This window comes from Lepus europaeus, chromosome 2 (assembly GCF_033115175.1).
Source record: "Lepus europaeus isolate LE1 chromosome 2, mLepTim1.pri, whole genome shotgun sequence".
Taxonomy (NCBI): domain Eukaryota; kingdom Metazoa; phylum Chordata; class Mammalia; order Lagomorpha; family Leporidae; genus Lepus; species Lepus europaeus.
In genome coordinates this window covers 161712089-161724497 of record NC_084828.1, presented here as the reverse complement: position 1 = coordinate 161724497, position 12409 = coordinate 161712089, and the positions used below count along the sequence as shown (strand labels likewise).

Sequence of the window (12409 nt, the reverse complement as noted above, 5' to 3'; positions counted from 1 at the left end):
CCTGGAGGTCAGTTTTATTGGGAGAAATTGTTGAAATTTTAAAATACTCTATATCCTAGGCTTTCAAGCACATTGTGTATATTTTAATGTATCCTGTTATTTGTAATTGTTGTCCTTTACTTGTAGGATTCACTATGCTCATCCTTTCCCCTGAACCTCCAAGTAAAAAAAAAAAGTTATCCCCTCCTCAACATGATTTACAAATTACCTGGAAATTTTCTTTATCTTGATAAACTTACATGTATTTTTATTACAAAAAATAATGCTCATTCTAGAAAGTACAGAGACATAAAGGAACAAAATTCCACAAATCCATCATATAAGAATGAACTTGGTATCTTGATATGTTTCTCTTTATGTTTTATTTCATTTTTGTGTTTCAAAATAAAAATTATGAGTATGTTATACTCTGATTTTTCCTATAAATACTTCAGTGTACTTTAGAATATTTCTAACAGAAGCACCAAGCTTCTTTTAATGATCATAATTTTATTTCAGCTGGTATAGACACATTTTGGAGTACTAAGCTAGTATCTGAGGATATGATCAATAAATGCAGCTTGTGTGCTTACTCTGTATTGAACAATCTACTGAGTGGTGAGATAAAGATCTGTGATCACTGTCTTCAAAAGTTAATCTCTTGTCAAGATAAGACATTAGAGCTTGAAGTTTATAGTCACAGAAGATGTTAACAGTGGCTTAGTATATCAGAAGTAGTAGTGTCCTATGCTATATGCCTGCTTTCTTAATGATGATTTAAATATGAATTATAGAAAGAGATTACTTGTAATTTGGTTGGGAAGGATAATTTAGATAGATGAATAGAATGGGGGTGTTGCATATGTGTGAGGGCTGGTGGATAGAGAGTGAAAGTGAGAACAATGAAGATAATCAAAATGTGGGAGAAAAATAGTGGTTCTATGTGGCAAATCATTGGAGGAAAAAGTTGAAAATTAGATTGGGTTTGAAATGTGGAAGCCTTTCAATGTAGGGCCCAAAGAGTTTGAATTTAAAGGATATTAGTCTAAGGGGGGTGGGCAATAGACCGAAGTGATGGTATTCTAGAAAGACTGGGAAAGATGATGCTGGGATTTCGAGGTTGAAATGTGTGTGTGTGTGAATGATTTATTTATTTATTTGAAAGTCAGAGTTACACAGAGGGAAAGAGAGCTGCTATCCACTGGTTCACTCCCCAAACGGCTGCAGTTGACACGGCTGGGCCAGGCCAAAACCAGGAGCTTCTTCTGTATCTCCCATGTGGGTGCAGGGGCCCAAGCACTTGAGCCATCTTCCACTGCTTTCCCAGGCTCATTAGCAGGGAGCTGGATTGGAAGTGGAGCAGCCAAGTCTTGAACCAGTGCCCATATGGGATGCCAGGGTTGCAGGCAGTGGCTTTACCCACCACACCATAGTGCTGACTCCTAATACTGGATTATATTAAAGAGGCCATTGATTGATCACTTAGATCTAGAAGGATAATTAAGGATGAGGAATTCAGTCTCAGTGATGTTTATTTGTCAGTATCAATAGACTTATATATACTAAGGAACATTCAAATATGAGACATTTGAGAGAAAATTCAGGGTTTTTAAGTTATTTCCATTTTTTCTCTGCAGCTTCCAAACTATAAGAACTTTAAAGGCACAATCCAAGAACTTGGTCAAAATCAGTATGCAGTCAGTGGTGAAATATTTGTGGTTGATAGAAACACAGTAGAAATTACAGAGCTTCCAGTCAGAACTTGGACACAGGTTAGTATAAATATGTGAGCTCCCTGCAAAAAGGGCATTGCATTAGGAATTCTTTATGGTAAGAATGATTCTATCATTGTTGGTCCTAAGTCTGAATAGTGTTTGAAAATTCCTGTATATGTTTTTATCCCCTCATAGTAATTAATGCTTTAAATGTTTTTAATTGAAGTAGTCTAATATTGTTTGTGTTAGGTGTATGTAGGTGTCTGGGTTTTTTGAGATTATATCTTTTATTTACCTTAAAATGATTAGAATAAGAATTAGTGTTTTGAGTCCTTATAGTGGTCCATATGTTAAGTCAATTGGTATCACTATTACAAATCTAAAGGTGTCCATGTTCTCTATTGTCACTTTTAGTTGCTATGATTCACACTTGACCTTGCCCTTCAGAATAGGAGCAGATCAGAACCTTTACCTTGTTGGTCTTCTCTTGCCACTAAGATCTCCATAAATTCTCTTTTAAAGTGATTGGACAGGAGATGATAGACGTGGAGATTTCATTGTCTTTTCTCTTACAGGAGTCGAGAATTTTTAAAAGATTGTGTGACTTGTAGTAGGAGAACATGAGAGTAAGTAAAATAATTACATATTCATAAATTTTTTATAGGTATACAAAGAACAAGTTTTGGAACCTATGCTAAATGGAACCGACAAAACACCAGCATTAATTTCTGATTATAAAGAATATCATACTGATACAACTGTGAAATTTGTGGTGAAAATGACAGAGGAGAAACTAGCACAAGCAGAAGCTGCTGGATTGCATAAAGTTTTTAAGCTTCAAACTACTCTGACTTGTAATTCCATGGTAATTTATACCTTTCCTGTTAATTTGATCTTCCTTGCATGGTATAAGTTGAATTGTTGTCATTGGTATCATAATAGAAATGGCCACAGTAAGCCCCGAATGCATTTTTTCATTGCCTACTTGGTGAAGAACCTAGGGGTATATGCCTTTCTCTACTGCTGTGTACTACCTTTATTTGCAATTCATGTTTCTGCATCAAGGTTGAAGACAGGATATACACATTTTCACATTCACTAACTGAAAGTTAGGAGGGAGTGATTATTGCAGGATTTTTATGTGCCTTATGCCTAACTTTATTAGCATTTCAGTTGTAGTTTTATCTCTTCATAACTCTAGCCTGCTTCATTAAAATTATGTATTTCTGTTCACATGCAATTAGGAAGGAAGGTAAAAAGGTAGAGTGTATGATTACCCAAATTGCATTCTAAAAAAGCTTTTAGATTTAAAACACAGTAAAAAAAAAAAAAACAATAATAGCATAATGGTTGAAAAATCATCATAATCTGCTAAGACAGACTGATAGAGGGAAAACAAAGCCAAGAGTTTGAATTATAGCACAAGTAATTGTAAAAGAAAGAAGGTGGGGGCAAATGCATATCCATTGGATAGAGAATTTTAAGTAATATTTTTAAGCTTAGAGGTAAAATATGTGTGTTAGTTGAGGGGAAACATTTTTCTTAGATGGTTTTATAGCTACTTTATTTTAAGATTTATTTATCTTATTTGAAAGACAGAGTTAACAGGGAGGGAGAGAAAGAGATATAGATGTCTTCCATTTGCTGGTTTACTCTCCAAATGGCCATAATGGCAAGATCCGGGCCAGACAGAAACCAGGAGCTTCTTCTGGATCTCCTATTATATGGGTGCAGGGGCCCAAGCACTTGGGCCATCCTATGCTGCCCTCCCAGGTGCACTAGCAGGGAGAAGTGGAGCAGCTGAGACTTGAACCCGTGCCCATATGGGATGCTGGCATCACTGGTGGAAGTCTTATCCACTATGCCATGACTCTGGCCTCTATGTGTGTGTGTGTTTTTTTTTTTTTTTTTTTAAGATTTATTTTATTTGAAAGAGTTACACTGAGAGAAGGAGAGGCAGAGAGAGGTCTTCTATCCGCTGGTTCACTCTCCAGATGGCTGCAACGGTTGGAGCTGCAGCGATCTGAAGCCAGGAGCCTGGAGCTTCTTCTGGGTCTCCCATGTGGGTGCAGGGGCCCAAGAACTTGGGCCATCCTCCTCTGCTTTCCCAGGCCTGAGCTGAGAGCTGGATGGGAAGTGGAGCAGCCAGGACTCGATCTAGCACCTATATGGGATGCCAGCACTGCAAGCGGTGGCTTTACCCACTACACCACAGCACCAGTCCACTTGATGGCTACTTTTTAAAAGGACCTGTTTTTAACTGTCAGAGATATTTCTATTTCAACTACTTCTGTAATTTATTGGTTTCCAAAGCAATATTTACAGAAATGAGCTTACTAGTTGGTTCTGTTCAATAGCTCTTAGTGGTTGTGTGTTCATATAGTATATTATCATTATTTTAAATATTGTGGATGTCATTTCCGTTGAAATACTGAGAACAGCTTTATGTAATCTACAAAAACTGTTTTGCCTAGGTACTCTTTGATCATATGGGATGTCTGAAGAAGTATGAAACTGTGCAAGACATTCTGAAAGAATTCTTTGATTTACGGTTAAGTTATTATGGTTTACGAAAGGAGTGGCTTGTAGGAATGTTGGGAGCAGAATCTACAAAGCTTAACAATCAAGCCCGTTTCATTTTAGAGAAGATACAAGGGAAAATTACTATAGGTAAGATGCAACCTTTTAAAATTTGAATGTTAGTTAAAAATGGAAAAAAAAAACTTTATTAATAGAAGACATTTTTATCAGTAGAATATAAACAAATACAAATTGAATCTCTTTTCTTGATCCTAACTTTATTTTTCCCTCACATAGAGAATAGGTCAAAGAAAGATTTGATTCAAATGTTAGTCCAGAGAGGTTATGAATCTGACCCAGTGAAAGCCTGGAAAGAAGCACAAGAAAAGGTAATCATTTGCAGAAAAAGACATTCAGAGAAGCTTTTAAAATCAACTTCCAAAACAAAAAAACCCAACCCCTGAAACTTAAATTTAGTATTGCTAAAGGTGATGAGTTGTCTCTTTGGAGACTGAAGTCTTCTGTTTATCCACAGAATAAATACAGCACAGGAAATGGTAGTGCACACCCACCACAAAACTGATTCCCCCAGGGCCTGGAGAAATGACTCCAGCTATGAGAAGGTAGCTCAGTCTCCTTGGCCTTTTTTTCTGAGCCTGCCAATGAAAGGGTGTCATTTGTGGTGGTGCTTTTTGTGAGATGCACGTATACTATCTGGGAACCAGAATGGTAGCACTGGAATGGTTTCACACTATTCAGTCTATGGTCAAAGTATGGCATTCAGTCACTACTCTCTTGATCTGGTTTCACTCAGTGCTGGGAAGCTGGAGACAAAAATGTTCATTATTATAGAATTTTATCGAGCATCAAATATGTGCTCTTCCCAGTGCTTAGATTTTTGACTAGAGATTTAAAGCCCAGAACTTCAGATTAAAAGTCTAATGTTTTATTAATTTGATTTGTCCCTTTCAGATCATAAAATAGTAATATTAATTCAGTAAATGGGATATTGAAACTGAGATTCCCCTCAGGAATAGTTTCTTGATGTGTTTTAATTAAAGGAAAAATTTTAAAAGACAATACAACATTGTGATTGAGAACAGAAATGCAGAAAATAAGAAAATTTGATATTTTGATACTTAGATTATTTGTGTGTATATATCATGTTGATAATGCTAATATCTTTCAAAGTAATTACAATTATGTGACCTAACTTGAAATGAAAACTTCCCTACTTAAAGAGTTCTCAACCATAATGTTTTCATATTATCAGAATTATGTTGAATTGTTGCTTTTGTTTGTTACTTAAGGTTTTTTTCAATTTTTAAGTCAATGCCACTTTAAAAATGAGAAAAATTAGAATAAATATTATATAGTATAGTAATTATTAATACAATAGATTTATTCATCATTTGAAGAAAACAGGACATGATGAGCAGCTTTCAGAATTAAGATGATAGAAGCACTTTGTTTTCCTCTAAATATGTTTTAAGATTTATATACTGTTTGCCCTTTTGTATCAATGTTAGTTTCAGTTTTTATCTTGAAATTGATTAGCTTACTAGCTAATCATTTTGTACTGCTTAGCTTTCAAAGATAAAGGTGTCTGCAGTTTGAGAATGCACTTTTGGTGGAAGTAGAATCCATGGGTAAAGCATACCTTGGTTTCTGTAATTATATTGTCATCATCAAAATTTCCTCAGCATCTTGGCTATGTGCACATTTGTGGTTAGGGTGGGAGTGGGATCAGGTAACAGAAGAAGCTGCTTGTACAAGAGTGTCCTATTTTAGACAGTTGGAGAATTAGAATTATAAAGCAGCTAATTATAAGATTAAAGTTTTTTCTAAAACATAATAGAATTATGTCATTCGAATTGAAGAATTTATTTTTCTTAATTTCTGAAAGTGTCTTAGGTCATAGTCCCATTAACAATGATAGATATACATTGTCATAGAGCACTAATTAATAATACTTTGGGTGTCATCAAAACCTAAACTGAATAGATTGAAGTTTATGACACCCTAGTAATATTTTTATAGTAGTTAAAGCTGAAATACTCCATAGCAATACACTATTACATGAGGAATTTTCCAAGACTGTAGAATTCATAATTTGTGATGTTATGTAGATACTTATTAATCTACCAAGTCAACAACAGCATTCCTTATTTGGTAATGTTGTATAATAAAATTTACAGCTTTCTTTATGAAATGAAGCACCTTGCTATGACATTTTAATTTTTATTGTATTACTAAAGTATATCTGAACTTGGAATATATATATTGTTTTACTTAAAATTTTTAATTACATTATAATGCTATTTTTTTTTTTTTCCTTTTTGGTTACTGAAACGAAACCTCTTGATTTTTGGAGTGTTAGATTTAACTTAGTCATTTTAAATTTTTTGAGTGCCTTAAAAAACTTAGTTTAAACTTTATTTTATGACTTCTAATTTTAAAAGTTTTGAGGGTGATATCGCCTGAAAGAATTTTTATTAAATCCTTTATATTTTTAAATTTAATATCAGCACCAGAAGATTGTGCTTGCATTTGTTTCTATGAAAAGAAAGGCCTTCTGAATAAAATTTCAGAAAGGCCCTGATGATTACTCTAGCTTACTATTAATATCTAAAGTAAACTTTTTTGGAGTTCTCACATGAGTATTCTTACTTTGGAGAATTTTGAGAACTTACCCTTAGTGAATGCCTGTACCAAATATGTTTATTAAAACTGCAAAACAGTTATCATAAGTGATACTTATTTTGGGTTTTGAGTTTTCCATTCACTCACCAGTATAAAAATATGACAAGATGCAACAATAAGTTAGTTCCACTCTATTACTTTTAAGATTTGGTGTGTTCTCATTTTGTGACTTAGTTCCTGAGGAAAACAATTAATTTTTCATCAGACTGTTAGATAAATAGGGGTTGAATATACCATTCTTTATGAAGATTTTGCTGTGCCTCTTTAGAAAAATTTAAACTTTTTATAGGAAACATTTTTTATAGGTATTCTTGCAGATAATCTAAAATAACCCTACCACCCTGAAGGTATAGCATTGGCAGTATAGCATTGGTAGAAGTTTTAACTAAATATTAAAAAATTTCAACATTAATTTGATGACAGGGCTTTAATATAAAGTGTATTATTTTTTACAGGCAGCAGAAGAGGAAGAAACACAAAACCAGCATGATGATAGTTCCTCCGATTCAGGAACTCCTTCAGGCCCCGATTTTAATTATATTTTAAATATGTCTCTGTGGTCTCTTACTAAAGAAAAAGTTGAAGAACTGATTAAACAGAGAGATACAAAAGTATGAACTTTTGTGGGTTAAATAATTTGAAACTATTGCAGTGTTATCCATATCTTTGATTTTCTTTTTCCAAAAAAATTTTTGTTTTATCCTTTATACATTTTTGAATGAGTGAGTGCTTAAACTGTACTACTTTTTTATCATAGGGACGAGAGGTCAATGATCTTAAAAGAAAATCTCCTTCAGACCTTTGGAAAGAAGATTTAGCAGCCTTTGTTGAAGAACTGGATGTAGGTTAAGTCTATATTAAAATATATTTAGAGAAGTAATCTTCATGAAACAAGATAAAAATTTTTGTTATTATCTGAGTTTCATTTAACTGAGGGTTAATGTGTTTATAAGCTAAGTTAGGATTAAGCTTTAGCTATATAGCTATATGAAATTTTAGGAAAAGTTGCTGTATAGATGAATGATATGGAATTGAAATTTAGAGTAAGTTAAAATGTAATACTTTATTAAAGTTTCTTAAGTAAATTCTAAATTAATTCATTCAGCTTGTTTTCCTGCAAGGAGATAAGACAAGTATGTATAGATAATTGAATACAAGTATTTTGCTTTTAGCAATAGAATTATAGTCTCATTAGACTTAGAAATCATAATATTTTTATGTTGCAATCTAGTTTTCTTCAAGTAGAATTCTAATGTAAAACATAGATTTTAAAAATGTGGAGAAAAGAAAATATAAACCTTCTCTAAAATTGTCTACTTAAAATATTAGATTAATGGTCACAGTATAACTATCTACTTTTGAGTAGCAGAATGTAAACTACCGTTTTAATTACTGCTTATATGAAATTACTTTTCCTTTTTACTTTCTAATAATTTTCATTGATTTATTGTCCACATGCTTTAATTTTATTTTCGTGGCTCAAGTTAAAATTTGCAAGAGCAACTGTGGTACATTAGTCACCTAATAAAATTTCTGGAATTTTTTTTAGTTCTGTTGTCTCAGGTTCCCTTAGTGATATTTCAAGTGCCACAGTATAAGTATGCCCTGATTTATATTTTTATTATGTTGTGTATTATTTTTATTTTTAAGTTGATAATTTTCCCTCCTTATGTGATAATTCATTAAACTTATACATTATGTGTTGATTAAATCAATTATTTAGGTTATCCAGCTCAAACATTTATCATTTTTTTTGTGATGAGAACATTCAAAATTTTCTTTTAGGTATTTTGAATTAAATGATACACAGTATTGCTACCTGTAATCTCCCTTCTATGTAACACAACACCAGAAGTTACTACTCCTATGTAGCTTGACTTTGTATATGTTAACCAGTAGTTGACCAATCTCCCCTCTACCCTACCTGGCATCTGATACCCACTTTTCAGCTCTTTACTTCTATGAACTTAGATAAAAAAGTGACAAATTCTAGCAAGGATGTAACTTATATCCTTGGTAACATATATTGTAGAGGAAATGGAAATTAGTATAGCCATTGTGGAAAACAGTAGAGAGATTCCTGCAAAATTAAAAATAGAATTTATTATGTGATTATATTTTTTTTAAAAGTTTTTTTTTTTTTTTTTGAAAGAGTTACAGAGAGAGAGGGAAAGACAGAAAGAGAGGTCTTCTGTCTGCAAGTTCATTCCCCAGATGGTTGCAATAGCCAGGACTGGGACAGTCCAAAGCCAGGAGCTTCTTCTAGGTCTCCCACGTGGGTGGCAGGGGCCCAAATGCTTGGGCCATCATCCACTGCTTTCCCTAGGCCATTAGCAGGGAGCTGGATCAGAATGGAACAGCCAGGTATCCAACCAGTGCCCATATGGGATACTGGCAGTGCAGGTGGTGGCTTTACTCATTACACCACAATGCCTGCCCCTAAATCAGTATATTTCTGGAAAAAAAAAAGGAAAATGAAACTGAAAGATTTTATTTTAGTGCAAAACATTTTTGAAGTTCAGGTGTAAGTTTTTCATAATAGTTTCATGAAATTATGAACACCTGTGTATGAATAGATCTAAAAAATTTTTGTACCATAGTGAATGTATGCTTTAATTCTATTGTCTATGAAGTGTTTGGAATTCTCATATGATCCAGCAGTCCCACTACTGGATGTAAATCCAAAGGACATGAGTATGTATATATATATGTATATATATTTATATAAATATATTTATTTATTTGGAAGGCAGAGAGAGATTGATTTTACTCCTCAAATGGCCACAGTGGTCAGGCTAGACCAAGCAAAAGCCAAGAACCAGGAACTCTATCCAGGTCTCAAGATGGGTGGCTCAGGCCCAAGCAACTTGGACCATTTTCTGCTGCTTTCCCATGTATATTAGGGAGCTGGATCGGAAGCAGAGCAGCCAGAACATGAACCAGCACTCTGATACAGGATGCTGGTATTTCAAGCAGTGATTTAACCTGCTGTGACACAACACTAATCTGTGAAGTCAGTATGTTAGAGTTACCTCCACCTGTGGCACAGCAGATTAAGCTGCCATGTGCAGTGCCAGCATCCCAGATGGGCACTGCTTTGTTTCTGATCCAGCTTCCTGCTAATGTGCCTAATAAAGCAGAGGAGGGTGGCCCAAATCCTCAGATCCTAACACCCATGTGGGAGACCCAGAAAGAAGCTTCTGGCTGTAGTCTGGCCCAGCCCCAGCCATTGCAACCATTTGGGGAATGAACCAGCAGATGGAAGATCTCTCCCTCTGTCTCTCCTTTCTGTGTAACTCTGACTTTCATATCAATAAATCAACCTTTAAAAAAAAGTGACCTTCATTCCATTCGATTTTTTTTTGAGGTGTATTTTTTCTGGTGTGTATATTGTACATTATAAAGTTAATATTTATTAAAAATTATATATTCAAAGGAAAATAATTTTTTGATCAATATTAATGATATTCTGATGGCTGAGGTTTGGTCTGTAAGATAGAAAAACAAAAGAGCCTTCTTGGCCGGCGCCGTGGCTCAACAGGCTAATCCTCCGCCTTGCGGCGCCGGCACACCGGGTTCTAGTCCCGGTCGGGGCACCGATCCTGTCCCGGTTGCCCCTCTTCCAGGCCAGCTCTCTGCTGTGGCCAGGGAGTGCAGTGGAGGATAGCCCAAGTGTTTGGGCTCTGCACCCCATGGGAGACCAGGATAAGCACCTGGCTCCTGCCATCGGAACAGCGCAGTGCGCCGGCCGCAGCGCGCTACCGCGGCGGCCATTGGAGGGTGAACCAACGGCAAAAAGGAAGACCTTTCTCTCTGTCTCTCTCTCTCTCACTGTCCACTCTGCCTGTCAAAAAAAAAAAAAAAAAAAAAAAAAAAAAAAAAGAGCCTTCTTGTAGCTATCCTGTAAATTTCCTCACTACTGAAAAGTCATCACTGAAACAAAATCAGAGTAAAACATCTTTTCACTTTGGTCACCCCTTTTTTATTCAGCTTTTAGCAAAGTAGATCCAAACAGTATGATTCAGTTCTGGACATAATTTTTTTTAAACATCTAAAATGATTTGGACTTCAAATGATACAGAAAGACATGAAATTTAAGTCTAATGATACTGTTAATTTACTATTGTATGCTGGTCCTACATTCTGTGTATCCTCAGTGACTCCCATTAAGCTGTAATGCAGGAAAAGATCCTGAAGTATACAGAATTTAGGTAACTTGCTTTGAGAGGAATTGTATCACAGTTAAGAGCAATTACTTAACTCTCAGGTTATCAGTTTTCTTGTCTCTAAAATGGAGATCACAAGCTGATTTTTTAATGTCTAGCATATGGTAGGTGCTCTTTAAATAAATGATCTTATTTCCCACGGATATATATAATTTATAGGTAGAAGTGCCAAGATTGAAATCCAAGTCTGCCTATTTCTAAAACTTAAATTATTTTCATTAGACTATTATGCTTCAAAAATTTCTTTCAGTTCCCTTTATCTTTCAAATTCCTTGTACCTTTAAGTCACTTGTACCTTTCGAAGCCTATTAGTCATTTGTAGGAGTAATTTTGTAAAATGCAGGCTATATGATATTAATTAGGAATATATCCTCATTTATTGTTACATAGAACCTCCTAAGTTCAGTCTTATCTATATTTTACATACTTCCTGACTTTAAATTTGTGAGCCATTTAAAAATATTTTCTATTATAGCTAAAGCGATAGAAAAGAATGTTTGTTAACAGAACTGCCTCTGTGTGTGATTTGCTAGGATTCTGATGGCACCAGGTCATCAGAGGTCTTGATTCCATAATAAGATCATAAGATCATAGAATTGGAAGGAATCATTCATGTCATTTAGTCAGTACAACCTCCATGGATTACATGTGAGAAGCTAGTAAGTAGAATTGGGATTACAGTGCAGGTCTTCTGATTTACAGTCATGTTTTTCACTACTTTATTTTGGCGTAGATCAGTTGAAAGGAAACCTTCATTTCTTGCTGAATAACATTTGTTTCAATTTCTTATGCAGTAATGATAATCTTTTCTAATGAGTTGTCTATGCCGCCCTCCTCCCTTTTAATTATATTTCAGAAAGTGGAAGCTCAAGAACGAGAAGATATCCTGGCTGGAATGTCTGGAAAAGCAATAAAAGGTAAAGTTGGCAAACCTAAGGTGAAGAAGCTTCAATTGGAAGAGACAATGCCCTCACCTTATGGAAGGAGAATAATTCCTGAAATTACTGCCATGAAGGCAGATGCCAGCAAAAAGTTACTGAAGAAGAAGAAGGTATGACATACCTCATTAGCTCTACTTCTTTTCCCTCACCTGCACTATTCTCTCCCTCTCGCCTCTCCCCCAGTCAGATTATTTGAGAAATGAGTCTAAGAGCCGGGGTTGGAGATTGGCGAGTTCTTGCTATAGAGCTAATATTTGAAGCAAAGGAACATTTTGACACTAGAGCAGGTGTTCTCCATTAAACTGATGTCTGTACCACTTTGCTC

At 34.9% G+C, this 12409-nt stretch overlaps 1 protein-coding gene across 1 annotated transcript in view; it reads left to right on the top strand.

Annotated features, from left to right (window-relative positions):
- The window catches only part of TOP2B (DNA topoisomerase II beta), a 68040-nt gene that overhangs the window by 41748 nt on the left and 13883 nt on the right, over positions 1–12409 (top strand). Inside the window, exons 22-28 of the mRNA XM_062215354.1 lie at positions 1617–1751; positions 2359–2559; positions 4169–4364; positions 4512–4603; positions 7373–7528; positions 7675–7758; positions 12000–12194. Coding sequence (XP_062071338.1) covers positions 1617–1751; positions 2359–2559; positions 4169–4364; positions 4512–4603; positions 7373–7528; positions 7675–7758; positions 12000–12194 — 1059 coding nt within the window. The remainder of the gene's footprint in view (positions 1–1616; positions 1752–2358; positions 2560–4168; positions 4365–4511; positions 4604–7372; positions 7529–7674; positions 7759–11999; positions 12195–12409) is intronic.